The 24,607-nt window shown below is 42.0% G+C and overlaps 1 protein-coding gene across 1 annotated transcript in view; it reads right to left on the bottom strand.

The window, feature by feature from the left end:
- The window catches only part of DZIP1 (DAZ interacting zinc finger protein 1), a 38,946-nt gene extending 20,049 nt beyond the window's left edge, over nt 1-18,897 (bottom strand). The window contains exons 1-11 of the mRNA XM_059491718.1: nt 18,867-18,897; nt 17,006-17,077; nt 15,617-15,686; nt 15,049-15,543; nt 10,406-10,490; nt 8,736-8,860; nt 6,430-6,591; nt 5,607-5,744; nt 4,539-4,601; nt 3,156-3,296; nt 786-834 (exon numbers count right to left, since the gene is read on the bottom strand). Of these exons, the coding sequence (XP_059347701.1) occupies nt 786-834; nt 3,156-3,296; nt 4,539-4,601; nt 5,607-5,744; nt 6,430-6,591; nt 8,736-8,860; nt 10,406-10,490; nt 15,049-15,543; nt 15,617-15,619 (1,261 nt within the window). The 5' untranslated portion in view covers nt 15,620-15,686; nt 17,006-17,077; nt 18,867-18,897. The remainder of the gene's footprint in view (nt 1-785; nt 835-3,155; nt 3,297-4,538; nt 4,602-5,606; nt 5,745-6,429; nt 6,592-8,735; nt 8,861-10,405; nt 10,491-15,048; nt 15,544-15,616; nt 15,687-17,005; nt 17,078-18,866) is intronic.
- Between the last annotated feature and the right edge of the window lie 5,710 nt (nt 18,898-24,607).

Below are 24,607 nucleotides of genomic sequence, written 5' to 3' on the forward strand. Positions count from 1 at the left end.
GGGGCTAGGAGCAAATCTGCCATGGACTTTTACTTGTCTGTGCTTCAGTGTGAATGAATATGACCAGCTAGAGCTGAAAAGCCATATAGCCTTCCTCAATCTGAACCTACTCCCTGCTCTTTGACTCAGTTCAAGCCAGTGTCTTGTTAATACAGAAAAATGGTTTCCAAACTGGGATCAGAATTAATTCAGCGGTCATCACCTATTGCAAAAAACTTACTTCAAGTAAGTGCAAATGCAGCATTAACCCATATGGGTGTTTGCAGTGCAGGACAATATTCTGAAACACTATTATCAGGTTTAGCTATTTGTAATAGACTTCAGATGTTAAAGTATTGCACAGACAAAAATATAAGAGTTCTTAACATTCTTTGAACATCTGTGTCTTAATTGACAAGTTAATCAGTTTTGTCTATTCTTTCAGTATTTTCCCTTTTGTGAGTTCTGCAGCCTAAGGACAGTCAAGTATGAAAAGAAAATCAATTAAAATTATACTTCATAAAGCAAATCTGGAAGTTTTTTACATAATACAAAATAAAGTTGTTCTATTTTACATCTCTTCACTACTCAAGCAATCAACTTTGTACATTAGAAGTCTTTACAGCTACCAAGCATGTTCTTTGTAAATTGTGGCATCGAAACAGGTAGGTACCCTGTGAAAAACAAATACATTTCCAGTACTGATTTTATTTCAGTATTTTGTTAGTCAAGTTGATGTCTATACTTGTTTCAGCCAGGCTGCAGAAATCAGAAACTAAGTCTTTTTTCTTACAGTTTGTACTCACCATCATATGTTTTAACACTTGGAGGTGGTTTCACAGACAATTCTCTTATCTAATGGAGAAAACACAGATACATTAATAGATACAAATGTTAATGATCAATATCTAGAATGAGCATTTAGCATGAAATACCTAGTTTCAGTACTATTCCATAAGAGAAATTATGGGTTAGGATTTGGGGAGAAAAATACTACTTCTGTGTCCAATATATATTTTGTTCATGCTTAATAAATGTTTTTGTGTTGTCTTAATGATCACTCTTTGTACTTCTTGTTATTAAGTCAAATGAGAGCAGACATAGGGGCCACTTCAGCACTTAAGAGTTTCAATACTTTCCTCCTCAGCAATTCATACCCCATTTTGCAAGCCTGGCTTCCAGTACAGGGAAACACTGGAGTGTTTAATTGCACATTAATTTTAAATGCATGAACAGTTCTCCTCTCTGCTTTACAGGTTTACCTATTTGACACCCCTGAACTGAACTAACAAGAGTAATTGACAAGCACTGAACTAACAGAGTAAAGGAAACACGCTGTCTGTAATGTGATATATAGAAAACAGGAAACTTGTGAATCCTGTATCACTAAAACAATGTTCTGCACTCCAATTCCCCAAAGAGAAGAACACAATTCATTCAAATACATAGCCACTGTCAGATGGAGCTGACACAAGATATTGGACCCTGATCCTCTTTTATTTATTAGTTTGGTTATAGCCAGTAGTACCTCTATTCATTGTCCATTAAGTATGGATTCTGCAAAAGTGTTGGCTATTTCTCAAGCCCTTCTATTTTGCAGGGATTGAGAATGTAGATCTGCACAACTGTATTTCACAAACACCAAATTTGGACTCCTCTGAACCTATTATACATCTGTGGTCATACTGCTATCTTTCCAAAGGTCACTTGATTGAAGGAAATTCATCTATGATTGTCCTCCATTTCTCCAGCTATAAAATTTGTGAAGGTGGAGATGTAAAAGCTATTATTTGTCTTTCCCTTCTTTAAGTATAAGTTTATATATTTTATAAGTTTCTTTCCATAACTTAAGTATAAGTTTAACATTAATCTCAAGCAAAATGTGTAAAATTAGATTTACAAAGAATGCACCATCTTATAGAGAAATAGGCCACAATCATGCCATAGTCTAAACTCCAGACTACTCAGATCTTCCCCCATCAATCATCTCTAAAATTCTATAGTTATGTTTCAACAAAACCTTATTTTAGGCAAAAACAATTAATTTCCAAACATAGAATCACAGGCTATCTCACACTGGATGGAACCTACAAGGATCAAGTCCAATTCCCGCATTGGACTACCTAAAACTTAAACCTAAGAGCATTGTCCAGACGTGCCAAGAGCTGTGACAATCTTAGTGCCACAATCAGTTATCTGGGGAGCCTGTTCCAGTGCCCAACCACCCACAGGGTAAAGAACCCTTTCCTAATGTCTAATCTGAATCTCCCCTGCTTCATTCCATTTCCTTGTGTCCTATCACTGATCACCAGAGAGATCATAACCTCCTCCTCCACTGCCTCCCTTGAGGCTGTGATGAGATCACCTCTCAGCCTTCTCTTCTCCAAGCTGAACAAGCCAAGTAACAACAGTTGCTATCCCTAAAATGCCCTCAAGACCTTTGATCACCTTGTTTGCCCTCCTCTGGATGTGCTGAAAAAGTCTGGTGCCCTTCTTACACTGAGGCACCCAAACTGCACACAGGAGTCAAGGTGAGGCAGCACCAGCACAAAGCAGAGTGGGACCTCTCACCTCCATCTCCCACCTCAATCAGCTGGAGATGCTGTGCCTGATGCACCCCAGGACATGGCTGGCCCTTGTGGCTGCCAGGGCACTGCCGACTCACATTCAACTTGACATCACCTCAAACCCCCAGATCTCTTTCTGCAGGACTTCTCTCCAGCCTCTTGCTCCCCAATACATGGATATAAGCAAGGTTACTTCATCTCAGGTGGAGAATCTGCCACTTGGTCTTGTTACATTTCCCATGACAATATTTCAAATTATTATTCTCACAGTTATGAATATGATACTTTATTGTTAGTGTGAGAAGTAATGTATTTTCAGATTTCAAACACTAGATCCCATTATGATTACATCATTTTCACTATAAAAAAAATTTGGTTTATTAATCCTTTCTTTATCAAATGTGTTTTAATTCCTGGTACATTCCTGCGTCTCTTTTCCAGATCTATTCTTATTTATCAACATAATTTCCAAAGCCTAACCAAAGCACTCCAGCAATACTATTACAAATTGCAAATATTAGAATATCAGAGAAATACAAAACCCAAGTGCTAGTATAGTGTTTCTCTGTGTCCTGTGCTCTCTAAAACAGAGTGTTTCACAAAACAGACCTGCTTCCTCTGACTAATAATCAGATCATTCTGCTCCTGAAGCCTCTTCTCCAATTCTTCTATCCTCTTCCTGTAAAAGATGTTATTTCTGTTCAGGTCTTCCCTCGCTGCTGTTTTGGTGCTCTCCACCTCTGACCGTAGCTAGAAAGCAATCAGAAGAAAAGTAACATCATGTTAACACTATAAAAAATATTTTACAAAGTCTAAACAAGCAAGTGTCATGCTTACATACTTCTAACATTTTTTTTCTCAGCAAAAACCTGATGTTTTCTGTGACTTCACTAGGACTTGTATACATCATAGAACAGTTGTCTGGATCACTTTTGAATTACACAAGGAATACTACCTAAATCTCAATATAAAGAAAAGGACATACACACACATTGCTGAGATTGCCTAAAAATGAGATTACAGAAAAAATTGTGTAGATCTATAAAAATGTTTTAATTGTAAATATTGTCCAACAATGATACTTTATGGAGGTGATATGTGAATTTGTATAATAAACCTAGTATATTACCTCCAAAGGTGGAAGAAAGGGAACATTATTTAGGTGTACCATCCCAAAAGTAATACTTACATTACTTCTCCCTTATTCTATTCTTGCACTGTATGTGGGTGTATCTTTAACTACATCCTTTTTGGGGACTGTTCCATGGTTCATCCCCAATATTTTCTTGCCAGAGGAGGAGAAGCATTGGTCAGACCACTATGATCTGCTCAGTTCTTACATGGTCACGCAGATGAAAGGAAAATGAAAGGAAAAGAAGCAAGAGAAACAAAGCAGCAAAGAGATTAAAAAGAAATGCAGATGTAAAAAGAAATCTGAGGAATAAAGCATTGTATAGTAAAATATATAAACTGATGCAAAATAAAATCCCATGGTGTTTTCTCCTGGAAAAGTTGAACAGATTCTGCATTAGAAAGCTACAACAGAAAAAGCAATAGAGAAGTGATAAGAAGGAGAAAAAAAAAGACTGAGACATATGCCATAGGTCCATGGTGGCAGCAGGTACAGGGTGGATGAAAGCTACATGCTGGCAAGTCAGATCTCAACTATTCAGCTACATAACATAGAATATACTGTATAATACAGTGCTCACAGAAACAGCTGTAAGCTGTAAGCTTTTCAAAAGACAGATACAGTTTCAGTTTTCTGTCAGATTCTGAAATGCTTAATTCATTTTCAACCCTGGCCTTAACTGAAACACCAAGATCCTACCATAACAGAAACACAGAGATGATAAATACAGCTAAGAGGACATACTCTTATAAAATCTTGATATCTGGCACATGTACTAGAGCATATCAAGAACTACTGAAAGTGTAAATTAAAAGAAAAAAAGTCTCCTTTTGGTGTAAGTGGTTTGCTGTGCCACTTACCAGGGACGTTTCTGTCTCATGATCATGACACTTGGCTTGCATACAAGACACCCACTTTTTTTCCTGCATAGAGGAAATCCATGTTAATTCTTGCAAACATTTAGTTTGATATATGCAGCTTTGTTTCTTGTTAATAGAACGTGAGCATTTTGTTTGATATATGCAGCTTTATTTTTCTAAATAAAGCATAAATACCAAAAAGATGACAGATTTGATGAAATTTGAGTAACCCAGTATTTAATGCCTAGAACAGTTGATTTATATATCTGAGTGTAGTTTTCTTACCAATCACTCTAGAAACTGTATTTTCTCCTTGATTTGTATATGCAGTCACTGAGTGAGAAATACACAAGCATTTTGATACATCTCTGTGTATTAACAAAAAGAGTAGTAAGTGTAAGGGGTTTTCACTCTAAAGAATGTAATTTTGAGCACTCATTAACAATGTATTTTGCATAATAATGACAAAATCCCAGAATTAACATATGAGTTTTAGAGTGAAGCCAATTTTCTTTGATGAAATAAATAAAAAACATAAAGCAAAACTAAGTTTTGCACATCTTGGCACAGAAGTGATCAAACTTCTGTATAACACCAGCAGTAAACAAAGGTCTTCACATCTCAAAAACCATGAAAGAAAACAAAAGGCACAGGTTGGAAAATCCTGTCAGAAAGCTTCCTAATTTTCTTTTTCATTTTGGGAAATGGAATATTCCAATTTTTCTGTAAGTGGCCTCACGGATGGGTAAACATAAATGCTTTAATAGAGCCTTCTGGAATTGAATTGCCACCACCCTTGGCAAAGACAGATATACTTAATCATAAAGAATAAGAGAATATCAATAAATAAGCATCAATTACTTAATTTATAATAGATAAAGAAAATAAATCCTTGTTTGCCATTATATGGATAGTATTAAATAGTATTAAATCTTTAAAACTAGCTATTTTTGGCATTAAAAATAATGAAAATTTTACTTAGGGATGCCATATCCTACTCAGAGATGAAGAAAAATAAAAAGAAAGCAAGTAATCTGTCAAAAGCAATACATTAAATTACAGTGTTACCTGTTTTTCCAGAAGTTTAACCACATATGGATGATCCCGAAGATGATGAGGTTTCTCCTCTGTAAACTCATGGCTGTCTTTCAGTGTTCCTAAATTGGATTTTTGTTGCATATTGGACTTTTGTAATTCTAACAGTTGCTAATAGGAGGGAGGAGGAATAAAAAAATTTCTTTAAACACAGTTATGCAGAAATTGCATCAGATATTTCTCCCATTTCATGTGAGGTCAGCATTTATCAAATTTCACGTCATGAATAATATCTACATCTAAAATAAATATGACTTGTAAAAGTACACAGGACCTAGCAGCTGCAAAATGTAAGCTGCTCTGGAAATGCCATGCAGATTTGATTTCTGACCCAGACATACTTTCATGATTCTCTTGCTAGTGAGCATTTCCAAAGCATGTGCTGAAAACAAATTAACTCTGTCAGGACTGTAATGCAGAGGTTAGTGTCCTCCACACCACTTATGAAAATATTAACATAAGGACACTTAACATGCAGCAACCACAACAATATCTATTAACCTATAAACAGGCATTCAAAAGCTGAGGAGTACAGAAAAAAACTGACATAACTGATGAAGGGATCATTCATTCATACAAAGCAATCCTTTAAATAAAAAGACCTGCAACGTGAAATTATTTTAATAAAATACCTGTATACAAAGATACAACTATAGCTACCATTCAATCATGGTTTTTAAGAGTTCTGTAGGAAGAGCTTTACAATGACAATATCACATTTCAAATATGTGAAATTGACTGCCATCTTTTGTAAGGGATTCATGTTTTAAAATGTTTGAAAATTCAAATTGCTTACATTTTCTAAGGTTGAATTTCTTGAATGTAAGTCCTTAAGCTCTTTTGTAAACATATCTTTCACTTTTTCTATTTGATCAGCAAATTTCTCTCTTTCCTCGTCTTTCCATCTATGAAATGATTGTAGAAACTCTTCTTCTTTTGATTTTTGCTGCTCGCATTCCTGAAATAAAAAAAAAAAATTATTGGTGATTTTTCATCACGTTTAATACAAATTCAAGCTCCCAAACAACATGTGGAATGCAGTCACGTTCAACCTTTGGCAAATATTGTGCCATCAAAAAACATAACACCAGATTTTTTTAAGAATTCTAGGGTAGCAAACTACCCATTTTGCTAAACAAGCTAAACAAGTATGCTTCAAAACAGTTCAGGCAGTTTATTATTTTTCACTGAAAAACACACAAATGACCCTAGTCATATCAAAGATTCACTTACTTCAGTATCCTGTTCTCACAAAGTCCTTAAGCGTGTAAGTAAGAAAGGCTAATATTGGGGCAAGCAAACATGCATGTTCTCCTTCAGTCTCTAAGTTGCCAGCTGTTTTCAGCTCAGAGGACTTCTGGAGCCTGATACACTCCTGTGAACTTCATTTACTGCATAAACTTCAATACATTTCTCCTCATACACTTTGCAGTTATCTCCTGTGGCTGCATAAGCTTCAGCAACTGCAACACCTTTTGCCAATGAGCTCCACAAGCTGCATAAAGAGCCAAGCACTTTTCTTGTTTTAGTTGTTTGAATTCCTGTTTGAATTGGCTCCTGCTAGGTACATTTGATGGATTCTGAGCCCGGAACTGGAGAACAGAGAGAATCACTATTCACTCTGTGCAACTCATGACTTCATAGGTATCATTATCTCACCCTCCATCTTCATCAAGTGTTTGTTTCTTTTTCAGAGTGACAACTCTCAGCATGCTCAGTCATTCTAAATACTGACTGATCATCTTTGTAGCCCATCTCCATAACTTTTATAGCTCTATCCTCTCCTTTTTGAGATGGACTAGACTCACACAACACATTTAGACTGTGGCTTGCACAGAGATTTTTCAGAATAATTGGTACTATTTGATCTTCTTTGCTAGCTACTACTAACATTTCCCCAGGGCTATGTATCACAAGCTTAAGATCTTGCCCTTCAGTAACAGCACTCAGCTCAGAACCCATTGTTTCATAAATGAAATTAGAACTATTTTATCCCTATATGCCTTTACCCCACTTCATCCATTAGATTACTTCAACCATTCCACTACACAGTGAGGAATTTTTATATAGTTCTCAAATTGTTTAAAGTCCTGCGTTTCACTGCCCAGGACATATGTATCTTTTAGGAAACACCAATATTCTCCATCACAGCATTTGCTCTGAATTTGTTCTCTATAATATGCAATCATTGTACAACTAGGAAGAACGGGATCATCTGTATCCTTCAATCAAGGATAAGATCTTCTGCTCTTTCAATCAAAAGATAGCAACATTGTGCCACCTGAATCGACAGTGGATGTCAGTCATGGCAGATAAACTGTAACCAGTCACACCACACATTTCTATCTTCCCTGACATCCCAGAAAAACAGAGAAGTTTTGAAAGTTTCTTGTTGTGTAACACTGCAGACTGTAGCTTCAGGACATTTCAGGTAGTCCCCTTGCAGTTAGGAGTCTCAGTTAAGACAAGTGACTTCAAAAGAGGCCCCTAAGGCACCAAAAAATCTACATTGTTCTGAATGAATGTGTTATGAATACTCCAAGTTCCACCAAAACGATGCTTTGGGGGGCAGGAGAAATATGTTATAGATGTACTTCTCAAAAGCTAGGCACAGAATGAATGAGTAGAATACCTTCCACATGTCCACATAGGGCCAAGACCCATTATTCTGACAGTGCCTGCACTCCTAAGTGAAACTCTAGCAGCTTTTGATTTAGTCATTCAGGACTTTTGAAAATGGAAGCTGAACACTTCCAAGACAGGGGGAACAAAAGGACTGAGGAAAGAGAAGTCTGAAGCTGAGTTAATGGAAAACAATGCTGCATGTTTTACAGAAGATCAGGGTTTCCTCTGAAAACAAGGAAAAAATAATTATCCATCACAGACTATCAGGTTGGAAGGATCAGATTGGATTATCCTCCAGGATAATCTGGTCCAGACTTTCTTGACAACAGCACAAACTAGACAAGGTGGCCCAGGACCCTGGCCAGCTGAATCTTGAAAGTGTTCAACTTTGGGAAATCCAATACTTCTGTGGCTTGAGTGAACACAGTTCAAAGTGCTAATTCTTTTGAGACATTCACATTACTTAGTAAGTATTACCTTAGACAACCTGGCCAAGTTAGCCTGTTGCTCAAACTCTAACTGGGACTTGGTGAGCTGCAACTGCTCCTTCAGTTTTTCAATCTCATCCTGCAATTTTTCTATATTTCCTTTCTTCTTCTGTTCTGTTTGAAAGAAACACAGATTTTAAGAAGGTTTGTTGCAATTTCTGGAACTGCAATACTTACTGTAAATACATTTCTAGTGTTTCAGTAACATATTCACAGAGTGTGACTTTCTTAGACCATTTCCCTTCCCACTACCATGATTCTCCACAGATGCTTTCAAATACATATTCAAATACAGTTCTCTGGACTGCTAACTTACCCTCAAATACTTCTACCACTGACATGGGAAATAGTTTATGAAATATTTACATGAAAAAGCATTCTATAACCTAATTTTATAGGAATCTAAGCAACATAGGCTCATAAAAAGGATGTACAAAGGACAAAGTGATCCTCAGTTATTCAATCTCTTAGGTTAAGTTTATTCTAAATAACTTTTGTAAGGAGTACAGTTGGAATACAACGAATTATTTACGTGGAAAGAATTGGGGGAATATCAAACAAAATACGTTAAAATGCACAAAAATCACAGCAATCTTCAACTGTGAAACATTTCATCAATTTACCAAGTATTTACTTGCCCATCATCTGGGAATCTGAATATTATTTCAGAAATAACTGAATGGGATAGTTTTCCCAGAGAGCCATTTCAGGCTTTTATAGAACAATTATTTCAACTGTTTCTGCAGCATCTTACACTATCATTTTTATCAAGTGTAAGGTGCACAAGAGCTTCTTTCTTTTTAAAATAAATTCAAACTTCCTCAGCTGCTTAATCAGACCCCTCTCACTCTTGCTGCTGTTTCATTTGCCTGACAAGCTACACCTCAGACCTCATTAGATTCTTCCCACTTTTTCTCCTCCCAAATGTTCCTTTTTTCCTAACTTGTTCTTATTCTAACCACTGTTACTTGCAAATACTTGTTTGTCCTTAGCAATAAATCATAAGCATGCAGCCTACCAGGAAGGAGAGAAATTAGATATGAATGAAAGAAACTTTGACATCGTTGTTTTTCAAACTAAACATCTTTTAGCAAAGAGAGAAAAAAAGTATTCAAGTTAGTGGTAAAGCAACCTTAAGTATCATAGATAGATGAAGGCAGACTGTTCTGAACAGTTTCTCTTTCTCACTACATTTTACAGTCACTTTAGTTCAGGAGACCCTGATCCTATTCAAACTGATTTCAGGTGGGGTGGACTATTTATGTATTTATAATTATTATATATTTACAATATTTATTTTCCTTAGTGCAGTTTGTTCATTTTACTCACTCCTTCATAACACACAAGCCTAAAGCGAACTGTCCTCTGAAACGTGCTACTGACTAAAGTATTCAACAGAAATCCTAGTTTGAAAAGATGCTGCAGATATGGCACACAGGTTTTTGTTAACTATTTTCCAGAGACTGAAACATATGTTGCCCAATACATTGTATCAGTCAGTGGCACTTGCATTCACACAAATCTGGGATCTGCCACTCAAAAATTAAAAGTAAAAATTTTACTTTCAAGTTACACAAAATCATGGACTGCACATCCTCACTGTATTTATACTTTTCTAAACCACCTCTCTCAATTTTTTTGATAACATTAAATACATACCGATCTCAGACTCTCCTGGGTGACGTCTTTGAATGTGACTTTGTAAAAAGGAATAGGTCATAAAAGCCTTTTCACAAAATGGACACTACAAAAAAAAAAACAGTTAAAAAAACATTAGTAACATCTTTTTGGTAAATACAGTGGTTAAGGTTTTGAACAGGCTATTACACTTTGTTCAAATGTAAAAAGAAGGTAACTTAACAAATTCCATCTCACAAGAACAAAAATTCTCATGGTACCCAATTTCTGTAAAGTCATTAGTATATTAATGCTATTTAACATTTCACAGTGATGGTCATGAGCCAGAATCTGATCGTGCTAGGCACTGCACAAACTGAACAGAACAGACTCTGGCCAAGCAAGTTCAAATTCAGATATAAACCACAGATAAGGATTCGTATATGTAGGTAGAGAACTATAAAGAAAAGGCATGACAACCCTCTTCAGCACAATACACAGACTCCAGCCAACCAGTAGCTCAGGTGCTCTTAGGATTCATGCAACACCACAAAGTAGAGCACCACACAGCTGGAGAAAACCAACAATGATGGGTTTCAGCATATGAGTTGTAAGATGGCAGTACTCAGAGGACATGTAAAATACTCAGACATTTCAACCAAGGTAAAGCAGCAGTACACAATTTTGTTAGAAAAGGTATGTAGCTACATTAGTATGCCACCTAGAATCCTTCTGAAGCACAAAGTTCTTTCAATTACTGTTTCTATAATTAACCTACTAGTTTTGAATATAAATTTGAAGTCAAATTTGGATCCCACCCTTTCTGAAATACCCTTTTTGTTCATCTTCAAAATACATTCTACTAATGTTGAGAATATATTTAAAATAGGTGGGTTGTACAAGGACAGAAGCTGCATCTACAAACTCTGTAACATATGCATGAGGGCTCCTCATCACTTGAGGGTCATTCATTATCTCTATCTCACACTTTTTTTAAATAAATACATTTTAACAAAACACAGACACTCAAAAAAGTCATCTTACTTATCAGTGTGATATGACGGTAAGAAATCAGCTTAATAGGTTCAAGATCTTGTCACCATAATCAATGCCAGAAGGAGGATCTGGGGAGCTACAGGCCTGTCAGCCCAACCTTGGTGCCTGGCAATGTTCTGGAACAGATCATCTTCAGTGTGATCACATAGAGGACAACCAAACAATCAGAACCAGCCAGCATGGGTTTGGAAAGGCAGGTCCTGCCTGACTAACCTGATCCTTTTATTACCAGGTGACCTGCCTAGTGGGTGAGGGAAAGGCTGTGGATATTGCCTATTGGACTTCAGCAAAGCCTTCAGCACCATCTACCACAGCATTCTCCTGGAAAAGCTAGCAGCTCATGGCTTGGACAGGTGAACTCTTCTCTGGGTTAAGAACTGGATGGATGGCCAGGCCCAGAGATTGTGGTGGTGTCACATCCAGCTGACATCTGGTCACTGTCATGTCCCCAGGGATCAGTGTTGGGGACAGTCCAGTTTAATATGTTTATTGATCATTTGGATGAGGGGATTGAGTGTACCTTAAATAAATTTGCAGACAACACCAATTGAACAGGAATGTTGATCTGCTGAAGGGTAGGAATGCTCTGCAGAAGGATCTGGAGAGCATGGATTGATGGACAGAGGCCAACTCTATAAGGTACAGCAAGACCAAGCACCAGGTCTTTCACTTCAGCCATAAAACTCCCTGCAGCATTACAGGCTTGGGGCAGTGTCTCTAAAGCTGCTCAGTGAGTGGAAAAGGACCACAGGGTGTTGGTCAGCAGCTGCTGAACATGAGCCAGTGTGTGCCCAGGTGGCCAGGAAGGTCAGTGTCACCCTGGTTGTATCAGCAGTAGTGTGGCCAGCAGGACCAGAGCACTGGTTGACCCTCTATAGCCAGCCTTGGTGAGGCCATACCTCAAATCCTGTGTCCAGTTCTGGGCCCCTCAATACAAGAAGGACATTAGGCTGCTGGAGCATGTCCAGAGAAGGGCAATGGAACTGGGGAAGGGTCTGGAGTGTAAGATCTACCAGGAACAGCTGAGGGGGCTGGAGGTGTTCAGCCTGCAGAGAAGGAGGCTCAGATCTTATCACTCTTTACAACTGCCTGAAAGGAGAGTGTAATTAAACAGGGTTCAGCCTCTTCTCCCCGGAAACAAGTGACAGGACAAGAGGACTTAGCCTCAAGCTGTGACAGGGAAGGTTCAGGCTGGACATCAGAAGGAATTTCTTCATTAAAAGGGTGGTTAAACATTGGCATGGACAGCCAAGGGAGGTGGTGGAGTCACCACCCTGGAGATGTTCAAGAAATAAATGAACACTGCCCTTAGTGCCATGGTCTAGTTGACAAGATGCTGATCAGCCAAAGGTTGGACTTGATGATCTCAGAGGTCTTTTCCAAGCTAAATGATTCTGTGATTATGTGAGATTCTCAAATTTCATATTATATTTAAAATGCTGCCACTGGTAGTCAGGTATCCTCTAAAATACACTTTTCAGCAAACACTAAAGCCATGAATAATTAAGACAAATTTTGTTCAGCAAATGCAAGACCTACTATAAAACCAAAATAAAGTGATATAATATGGCAGCAAAGCATTACTGCCAACCAAGAGGGAGCTTACAGTGTAACAGATTGCACATGATTTACAGAACTAAATTGGCTGTGAAATAATGTTATCCATTCAAGCACAAACTTCATGTCAGTTTCACTTGCTGGTAGTGAAAGAAAGCTCTTACTGCAGGAGACAGGATTAACATAGGGAACATTTAAGTTTTGAATTATGCAACACTCTTCTTGCAACTACTTTTCAGTGTTAACTACAATATGCACTTTATGCCCACTTTGTACATGAGAATGCAAGATTTCTGAACAAAGTATTAAAAAAGTGAAAAATATTATTTAAAATTAAATTTGTATTATTCACATGAAGGTACTGACCAACAAGACCTAAATTTATGACTTGTAGGTATCAGTACCATTTAATAGCAGCATTTCATGGTTAAACTTATATTGATCTTGGATGAAAGGCATTACATCTGAATTCCAAAACATTTACATTAGATGTAAAGTACACCTCCGCTAAAAAAGGCTTATTTGTAAACAAGTAACAGGCATATTTGCAAAATATCCAAGACTTTGAGGGGATGGAATCTGAACTACCCTCTCAGGAACATCAGAAAAGCCCCTGTATCTGGCAGAGATAAATATCACAGAGCTGTTGTTTAGTGATCACACTACTACCCTGCATTTACAAACACTGGGAAGAGTTTTAATTATTTTGGCATTCAGACTCAGAATCCCGAAAACACTGCAGAACTTCAGGTATTGTTCAACATCATTCCCTGAACTTATTTTTCTCATGTGAACTTAAATAACTTCTAGAGAAAAGAAATAGAAAAATGAAAGGGGAGAGAGGAGATCATAAGTTTACTTTGTATGAATCAAATTATAAATGGGAAATAGATTTCCATCTTTGTTTTACTGCAAATGCCATTGAACAGATTAGCAATGAGACAAGTTCACTACCATGTTTTTCAGCTTCCACAGAGACAGGTGTACACTACAAATATTTCCGGAAAATTTTATAACATTTGGCAATCACAGTATGAGAACTATTTAGGTTTATACATAAAACGGCACATTTATCTTTTGCAACACAGGACAAACTACTTTGTGAGCTGCATAAAGGTGTTTTTTTAAAATAATACCATATCAGCAGCTTGTCCTTGAGACTAACACTTGAATGCATGAACCTTGCTTCATGTATAGTTCTACTCCTGGGGCATAAGGTACCTTTTCCCTTACAGAAACACTTGAGCCAACTTAGCTAATGTCTTAAACATTGAACTTTAAGCATACAGAGCTAGCCTGAAATCATGTCAAGTCTGTGTCCAGTGTACCCCTTAGACTTCAGATTACATTTGAAGCCGAAATTTGCATTCCCAAAACCTGAAAATGCTGATGCTGAAAAATACTTAGACCGAACTACCACACCATTGTAGTGAGACAAAAAACCCCTCCCAGTTTAAACAGAGTGCCATGACACTGTCAGTCAGAACAGCTGTGTATTAAGGTTCTTAAGGAAGACCCCTTAGGAACAGATTGTTGTGGAATCAGAGCTGAGCTAACTCACTGAAGCTCTTTATCATCTTGCCTGAGTCACCTCTGAGTCACACACACAAGCAGAAGCTTTGTGTCTGGAGAACATCAGTGCAGGACAGTGCATTGCTGCTCAGCATCAGCTCCAGTGCATTTGCCCTGTGTATTTTCTGACCACGCAGTTGGCAGACAAGGAAAGACAGCAACACAACAAAGTAGCAACATGTTTATCATAAGTTTTGTATGTGTGTGCATCTGACATTTCAGATGCATCTAAAGCAAATCCAAGAGTAAAGAGCATCTGTTAGTAAAAAGAGGATTTGTTAAAGATGATGTAGCATTCTCCAAAGAGTCTCCGAAACACAGATGGAAAACAAGCGCCAGCAATGCACTTCCTTTTGCAAGGTCACTGGTCCTTGCAGTTCCAGCCTTTCACCCAGCAAGCAACTGCACCCCAGCAGAGTGGGGCTGCTCTGCTGCCCAACCCAGCAGGCTCAGAGCTGACAAGGTGTGGGCGACTGGGCCACCAGGCCCTCTCCTCTCACCTGGTGGTAGTTGGCTCGTGCCTCCAGCATCATCTGCTGGGTGCTGATCATCTTCTTTCTCCGCCGGCATTCCTCCTTAAGCCCCTGGATATCCTGCGAGCGCTGGGCCACCTCCTTGGCCAGCTGGTCACGCTGGGCCTGTGTCTCTCTCAGGGCCTCCTCCAGGCTGCCGAGCTGGGCGCTGAGATACTCCTGGGAGTGCAGCAGGTACTCGGTAGAGAGCTGTGCCAGGCGCAGCAGCTTCAGCAGCAGCGGGTCTGCGGGGCCCTGGCAGTGCGGGCAGCACTCCCGCTCGGCGTTGCAGAAGGTGACATGCTCCAGGAGCGCCTGCAGCACGGCCACGTCCCCCTCCCGCGCCACCCGCTCCACGTCCACGGTGCTCAGGCGCCGCCAGTCCGGGTTCTCGTGCCGCACGCGGAACTGGAACGCGGGAAACGCCGCCGGCCCCGCGCCGGGCCCGGTTGCAGGCGGGTGATAGGTGCGCTGGGAGAAGGGCTGCGGGAGAGAGACACGGCTCAGCCCCGGCCGGCGCTCCCCGCCCCGCCCGCCCGCCCGTCCCGGCGCTCACCATGCCCGGGCTCCGTCCCTGCGGCTCCGCTCCGCGCCGGCGTCCTCCGCGTCGCTATAGCAGCCCCGGCCTGCGCGACGGGAGGCGGCAGTGACGCCGGGCTGTGCCGCCTCCCGCCCGCCCCGCCGCTCCCCGCCCCACGGCCCTTCCTTCGGCTCCGTGCTCGGCACAAATCCCGTCCTTCTCCCTCCCGGCATCCTCTTCCCGCGACGCCTCCGCAGCCTCCTGGCCGCGCCGCGCTAGGGAGCTCTGTCCCGCGGGTCCCGGTGCTCCCGCTGCCCCGCACGCAGCGCATACTTTACCATCTTCACACGCTACTCGCATCAACAAACGTGTCCTCAGCTCCGCTCTTATGTTTATGCATCCTTGACACAGCTACACAGCACACGCTTTCTCGCTCCACATTCCTTTCACTTCTTAGAAGCCTGTACATGCCACCCTGCTTGCACGTTCACTGCACCAACGTGCCTCCCTATCCTGTGCCTCCTCCGTGCTGCTCCTGACTCCAACCCTTCGCAGTCCTCTACCCCTGTGCTGTCCTGTGCCCTTCTCCAGCCACGGCTACTCAACTGTCTCCCAGATGTGACAACATCTGTCACCTCCCCACCATCAGCATTCATACATATGTCGTTTCTCTGTACATCTTCATGCTGCTGCACCCTCATGTGCCTCAGCTGGTAGCTCCGTGCAATCTCTCCAGTGCCACTCCATACCCCTCCCAATGCCCACACACCTGTCGGGTGCTTGCAAACACCTTCCTCACCTTAACAGTCACAATTGGCAGGCCGCTTCCACATGCTCTCGTCACTCATCAAATCAACACACCTCTGCCTGGTATCAGTACACACCAGAGCCACTCCTGCAACCACACAACCCCACAACCTCACCACATCTGTCATTCCTGTCTCATTCTACCAAGCCCAAACACTTTAGCCCCGTGAAGCACCTCATGCCTTGCATACATCACGTACTTTACCATCAAGGCACAAATACTTTTCTTCATCACAATTTCAGCCTATATCCCCACCCCAATCCCCAGTGCTCCCCAGTTTGGTGTTTCCCTTGCTCCTGCTCAGTTGCTTCAACACTATTTCTAAGCAGCAGCATCCTTCTCCTCCATCATACAAAATTAATCTATTCCACTCTTCTCCAAAAACCTGCTCTTCCTGTTACCATTTCTTAATATTTCAGTCCCCTAGCTACATCTGCCTTACTGCCATGTTCCACATTTATACCTCCCTAACTTTTCAGTCCCTTCCACACATATGTTAGTTTCTCATCCTCTTGGTCATTCCTAGATACATACCTCTCCAAGAACAGCCATACAATATATATCTGATCATACACTCAATTCCATAGATTCCTCTACATGATGCATTATAGACTCACAGAGATGTTCTCAAGGGACCTCTGGTGATCATCGTCCAGTCCGAATTTCTGCCGCACACTAGTTCACATCACCTGTGGCATTTAAGATGAACAGACAATCCATGACCTCCCTGTACAACCTGTTGCATGTCTGTGCTCTCCTCCTGATGAAAACATTTTTCTTAATGTCTTGCAGAGTATCTGCTTTTACCAAGATTAAAAAATGGTTTGAATATTTTTTACCCCAATTGTTCAAGTCACTGTAGGCCACTACTAGAGGGCCCCTTTTCCTTCTCTTCACCACACTAAATAAGCCCAGCTCCTTCACCTTCTTCTCATAGACCATGTAGAGCCGAATCATGTTAGGCCTCCTCTGGCCCCTTTCAGCTCCTCCACAGAGTTCATACTCCTCCTTAGTATTTCCCTCCATTTGCCTCCTAGGAACTTGTAATGAACCTCACCTCTCATCACATTGCCCTCTCCAATATAAACAGTAACATGTCTACCAGTAATCACAATATAGAACTACTTCCACAAAAATACCAGCAATGTTGCTACATGCACCAACACAAACACCCTCACAAATTACAAGCTCTTAGTTTTATGTAGATTTCTATGTAGGCTGCTTTTTGGACCTTGAACCTTAAGCCTACTGGTCACACTTACACCCAAGATTCAATTCCATTTAGATTCTTCCATCACTTACCAGGCCACTTGTTTTTAATTTAGAAAAGGTACTGTGTGCTGTTTGCAACATTGCAGTCTTCTGCAAGAATGACATTTTTGCCACCTCCTTTTCCACGAACAGAGTCGCCAGCAAATCTTCAAAGAAATCTATTTAACTTTTTTTGATGTATATCACATATAACTCTGCCATATTACACATAATGAAATCTAACTCCCAAAGATCTAAGCCCAATATGTGCTTCATGTATTTGACATAAGAAAAATTTCTTTACATAAAAACCATGTGAATTTGAAAGCTACCACTTTGTGTGTCAAGCAGAAGAAGCCTGAAAAAACACACATTAAATAAGGGCCTTTCATTGACAGATGCATGAGCTTAATTAGAAAAAAATAACCAAACACTATTTAAAGCCAGCAAAGGAAACCACACCTGAGGACAGCTTATTCTCAATGTTTCTAGTCAGGAATATCCATACAGATTTGGAGCATGCTGCTCCAGCTAAACCTGCTTTAACTGAATGTGACCATGCAGTGGTACATCATCTATCCATCATATAATTGTCTTTGTTGGAATGCGCCTTAAAGACCATCTAGTTCCAACAAGCTGCCATGGGCAAGGTCACCTTCTAGTAGACCGCGTCACTCGGAGCCCCATCTAACCCGGCCCTGAACACTGCCAGGGATGGGAGGGGCACCACGAACTGAAAAGGAGTCACAAGCCGCCCAGGCATCTCGATGGAGACAGAAGTACGGACGGAGGGAGGCGGTCCTTTTCGATCTTTTTTCCCTTTTCTTTCTGCCGGATTTACTCTATTCTGGGAGCTGTGCCCATGAGGAATTTCGGGTCATCACCCACTCCCGAGGCCTCCTCGGTCAAGGCTGGCACCGCTTGCTCCCCCGGCCACCCCTCCTCTCCGGGACGGGAGGCACGGGGGAAAAGCGGCGCTTCCCCGCGGCAGTGTCCGCGGGCCAGGCCCGGACCCGGCGCTTAGGGAGGCGGCCGAGCACGGCCGGGCCTGCGGGAGGCCCCGAGCCGGGCTCCAATCTGCCTGCCAAAACCTCCGGCTCCGCTCCGGAGCGCGGCCGCCTCGCCGCTCCCTCCCGCCTGCCCCAGGGGAGAGGCCCCTCCGGCCTCTGCCTCCCGCCGCCCTCCTGCGCCCGGGGTGGGGGCAGAAAGGGACACTCCTGCGCTCACCTCCGGCTGCAGCTCCGCGGGTCTCGGCGGGCGCCGCAGGGCGCGGAGGGGCGGCGGGGCTGCGGCCGCTCCCGCCCCGGCCGTTACCGGCGGTGCCCCCCGGCCTCCGCCGGGCCCGTCCCGCGCCGGCCCCGCTGCCCCGAGGCCGCGCGGGTGGCGGCTGCGGAGGGGTCGGCGGCCGAGGCGGGCGAGGGCTCCCCCGCTGCTCGCCGACTCTCGCTCCTTGAGAACCTGCCCGGCAGATGCTGATGCCCAGGCGGGATGTCCTTTGTCTTGATCCGGTCCCGAGCCTCTCCGACCGAGAAGCAGCCTTTTCTCTCCCTTTTTGTAAAATGCAAGGGAAGTTACAACAAGCTTTGGAAAGGCTGCCTTTGGAAATTCAAGGCACGTTTTGCCACGCAGTCGCCGAACACGACACGTTTAAACCTGTGGAGCAGCGAACTTCTTGGCGCGATGGGGAGTCCCCGCCGGGGCGGTGCGGCAGGGCAGCGGTGGGGCGGGGGCAGGAGCCCGCCTGCCCACCGAGATGGATGCGGGGTTTGGGGCTTGCAGGAGCCCCCCTGCCCACCGAGATGGATGCGGGGTTTGGGGATTGCAGGAGCCCGCCTGCCCACCGAGATGGATAGGGGGTCTTGAGGAGCTGCAGGATCCCATCTGCCCGCCGAGCTGGAGCGGGGTCTCGGGATGTGCAGCATCCTGCCTGCCCACTGAGCTGAAAAGGGGTTTGTGGGGCTGCAGACTCGCCTGCCTGCCGAGCTGGAGGGAAGCCCGAGGGACCGAGAGCGTAGTGATAATCTCCAACGGGAGGAGGTGAGGAGTTTTCTGACGTTTACAGGAAAACACCCTGTTCCAGTACCAGGATAAGGCTGGGAGTATGCTTTCCTGCAGATATCTTAAACGAAGTAATGTCAGGTGAAGTTGTTATTTTCAATGAAAATATGTATTGTATCATGCAGATAGAATAATTCCAACAGCTACAGATTACCTCAAATCCTTCTGATTTGATTCCTCTTCTCTGTAAGGGTTTTGAATTGTGTTTTTCCATTATAAATGCGGAGCCTTTGTGGCCACAAGGAAAATTTCAAACAGTTTGTATTTAATATAAATTATGCTGGTAAATTCAGTGATGGAAGTAATCATTAGACATTTACAACACCTAATCTTCATTTAGGAAATCTATTTGGCATGGGATACACCACTGTGTTTTCTAAAGTACAGACTTACTGAGACACCAATTTACTTTTCTGAACTATGAAATTCTGTTGCGGCAGTGTAGATGTGGGCACATATGCTGTGAACACCAGCTTTAAGAAAAGAGGTAATCATTCAGTTTTTGATGCTTCAGTTTTTGATGCTCCAAGGGTACCTCAGCACATTTCAGTCACTCATGTGTGTTCAATCCAGAGGATCAGGCTAGTCTGAAGGAAAACCTGAACTTATATCAAATATGGACATCCAGTCCTCAGTACTAATGACTTTTGCTTCTGCAGATATGCATCTGTTGGGCTACTAAAGCAGGCATTGCCAGAAGAAGATGCTTTATGAAGGCTTTAGTGTGGTAAACCTTAATTAAGAGAGGACTTTGAAAACCTGCAGTGTGACAGTTACAGCCTCTATGGATCAGGCCTAGAGGCAAATATGCAATATAAGTTGATGAGCACTTTATGTGAATAAAAGATGAACAAGTGCCCAAGAAATTTTATACCCCATGCCCTTAGAATGCCCTAATGACAACACCACAGTCTGTTCAGCATGCCTTCTAAGGATCTCTTTTGCTATGAAAGTGGTTTTTATATAAAAGTAAATGCTAACTGTGTGCAAAAATGCTGGAAATGCTCTTCAGTTGATAAGGGGAGTGGTATATGAAGTGTGCAGAAATGTGGATTTTGGTTGCTTATTCTAGTATCTGTTTAATACAAAATACACAAGCAGGCCTTGGATGAGAACCATAACCAAGATTTTTATGCTGAAGGGGTGGTTCTCACCCTTTCATTCTTTTACTCTTAATTTGTTCCAGAGCTTGATTAATCTTTAATTACTTGCTGTAGTTGGTACAGCCTCACTTGGCAAGGGTGGGTATTCTTTAACCCACATTAGTGCTGAGTTCTACCCTTATATACCTTGGTGACAAAAGTGCTCTCCTAAAACATGTGTGGTTTTACTAGGAGAGGACCAAGAGCATTGCAAGGTATTTGTGAGGCTCATAGAGGAGCACCTGGAGAGCAACTGGAGAGCAGAAAAAGGAGAATATTCTGATTGTGGGGTGAAATATGATGACATCTGGGCAATGGCTATTTGGGAAATGGCCTGAGTAGCAGAGGTACTGGGCACTGAGGGAGGCTGGGCAGGGACAGCCAGGCCTGGCAGTGCCCCCAGAGCACCGATGCAACGTGTTTAGTGAAAAAGTTATTTGTCTATTTTGTACTAGGGAGGAGGACTACACATGTGGTACAAGATGTTTTAATTTGAGAGGGCAGTGGACAAACTGTTTTGGGAACTGAGAAATACACTCTTCAGTAGCCTCTCTCCTACAGCATTCTCAGAGTGATGCATACAAGTAATCATTAACTCTGGTGGAAAGCTGACTTCACCAGAATGGTGCAAGTATAATAATGAGTCTAGCCAGATTCTTACTTTATTTCATCTTTTCCTTCCTGACAGTTCCCACCATGGCACATTTTTCAATTTTCAAGTGAGCTTAGTTGCTGGCTGGGGTTAAACTGTGACAAATACCTATAATACTTCCATTTGTTCAAACTTTCCATCATTCAGTTTACCTGAGGAAATAATCTATGTATTTTTATCACAGGAAAACAAAACGTTTAAAAGAAAGGTAGAATGAAACATTCTCCTGACCCCTTTGTGTCACCTCCTTCAATTCAACAAATGCCACCAGCCACAATTAAGTAGTTTGAATAGACAATGCTCTATGTATTTTAATAAATTTTAATTTTAAGTTTGGACGCTTCAGACTCTTTTCAAATTAAATCTTTTTGATCTTCAATAAAACAGTTTATCTTAAAAATTTCTTTTTACATAACAAGTCTAGCTGGATTTTACTGAGATAGACAGCTCATTTATCTTCCTTTCTTCTAAACTCAGAGGGAATTAACTATAGAGAAATGTCTGCAGACACTGAAACCATTGATGCAAGCAATAGAAAGGTCACACAAGCAAGTACTTGGATTTTAACACTTAACTACCTCTAGATGAATTTTTAATGGCATTTCTTTTTCTAACAATTACATTGCACTTTTTCACTGATGTGGCTAGAACAGCCTGCAGTTGGGTGGGTAAAAGAGGATGCTAGATGGCATCATGGACCAATGGCATACAAGAACTTGTAAAATGAGGGGTGTTCTGTTGCCAGTGGCTTGAATGAATGTCTTGAGAGATAGAAACATCCACTTAGGAAGGAAGAGTATGGAGATGTCTGCTAGAGGAGGCAGAGGTAAGGCTGCACACATACATGCTCTAAATTCTGGTTAAAGTGCTTGGAAGTGCAAGCTTTGCTTGTTCGGTGTTTTGGCAGACATAAAGTAAGAACAAACACCTTCAGTGATGGCACAGCACTTTGTCAATGGTATTTTTCACAGTTCATAAAATCAGAGACATTCAAGAGAAACAAAATAGCTTCCTGGTATCACAGAGGTTTGAAATTTGGAGTTGAGCTGGGAAAAATATATGTAATTTATGATAGGTAAACCAAAACCAGTTTCAGGGAAATCAAAACTAGTTATGCCAATAGACTGAACTTCAGAAATTGCTTCAATCAAGAAACAGGAAGAGTTCATTAATGTTAATATTTTTCATATATTTTCAAAATAAAATTCTTTATTTCAGAAAAATAACAGTATCTCAATATTTGAAGCAAATGGTATTGATTTTCAGAGTAGCATTTTAATTGAAACATATTCTATGCCCTAAAAAAAATACATGTTTTAATAAGGGCATTTTGGCCTAAATTTAATATTTTACTCCCTCGCCCTAGACAAGACTGGACTGAACACTCACACTCCCTTTCAAGTCCAGTGACAAAGATAAGCTTTTCCAAGTGCAAGTTTACAGCATGTAAATTAAGTTCTTGTGCTGAACTTGTGTGGGTTGTAGGAGCCTTTCTGCTTCCATTTACTGTTAAGGAACCCAGATAAAGGAATTTCCCCACAGCTCTCTCCTGTGTACACTAATCCAAATGTGAAATTCCCAAAAGATGAGCCTACATGAACAAGAATCCCATGTTAAGCAGATGTACACTACTATTTCATTTAGCTCCATCACAGCTAAGTTTCTGACAGGGATGTACATGGGTGAGAACAAAAACGAGGTACAAGTCCTGAGAATACTATCTCTGTGTTATCATCCTCTCTCACCTACTCCTTTATGTTCATACTAGATTGTGCATACAACACAACACTCCCTATATTGCTTCTATATTGTAACAGTGATTGTCTGCTCAATTCAGTCTGTTTTATTGCTTTTATATTCCTGGATCAGGAAACTTTTGTTAGGGTGGTTTTGGAATCGAGATAATTAATGAAATTCTATCTATCAGTTGTTTCACTAAGCAAAGCTGGGTCCTCCACAGATGTAACTATGTCCACCAAATGTCACCTTATTCAGTTCACTGTCTCTGAAGCAATGAGTAGCTTCAAAAGTCATTCCCGGCTAATTGCCGCCCTCTGATGTTACTATATATCACCAGCAGCAGCTCAGGAGAAATTCCTTAGCTTTCCGTCTTTCCAGCACTTTGAACATTAGTGTAGTCTTTCTCATCCACCCTTTCATGCCAGACTCAAGAATTCTGAAGGAACTTGTTTGTGAAACCAGCCTAATTTTGATGAATCCATTTGAAAGAGTTTTTATATTTCAGCTATATTGCTTTGCAATATAGGGAGGTGATTGTCCCACTCTGCAGTGGTGCGGCCTCACCTCGAATATTGTGTGCAGTTTTGAGTGCAACAATCTAAGAAACACCTGACGCTGTTAGAGGGTGTCCAAATGAGGGCCATGAGGATGAAGGGCCTGGAGGGGAAGCCATATGAGGAGCAGCTGAGGCCACTTGGTGTTTTCAGCCAGGAGGAGACTGAGGGGAGACCCCATTGCAGTTACAGCTTCCTCATGAGGGGAAGAGGAGGGGTAGACACTGATCTCTTCTCTGTGGTGACCGGTGACAGGACTGAGGGAATGGCCTGGAGCTGTGTCAGGGGAGGTTTGGGTTGGGTATTAGAAAAAGGTTCTGCCCCCAGAGGGTGTTTGGGCACTGGAACAGCTCCCCCGGGCAGTGCTCACAGCACCAGCCTGACAGAGCTCAAGAGGTGTTTGGAAAACTCTCTCAGGCACATGGTGTGATTCCTGGGATGCCCTGTGGAGGGCCAGGAGTTGGACTCAATAACCCTGATGGATCCTAACTAAGGAAATTCCGTGCTTCTGTGATAAGGCAAGGCTGTATTTCCCAATCCGACTTCCAGTCTCTGTAATTCTCTGGGCAAATCGTTAATTACTTTTCACTCAAGGGATGTCAAGACGAGCAGGGCAGGAGAGGGCAAAGAGACAGGAGATGCAGGCGCAGCCAGGCACATGCCCCGTGCGCCTTTCAGCGGGCGGCCGGGGCGGGCCGCCACCATCTCTGCTGAGGGCCCCTGCCGGCCGCGCCGCCATGTTGGGTGAGGCGCCGCGCCCGGGCGGGGCCGACGCGCCGGGGCGGGCGCGCTCGCGCCGCTCCCTCACATCCGACGGCGGGC

Source organism: Ammospiza nelsoni, chromosome 2 (assembly GCF_027579445.1).
Source record: "Ammospiza nelsoni isolate bAmmNel1 chromosome 2, bAmmNel1.pri, whole genome shotgun sequence".
Classification (NCBI taxonomy): domain Eukaryota; kingdom Metazoa; phylum Chordata; class Aves; order Passeriformes; family Passerellidae; genus Ammospiza; species Ammospiza nelsoni.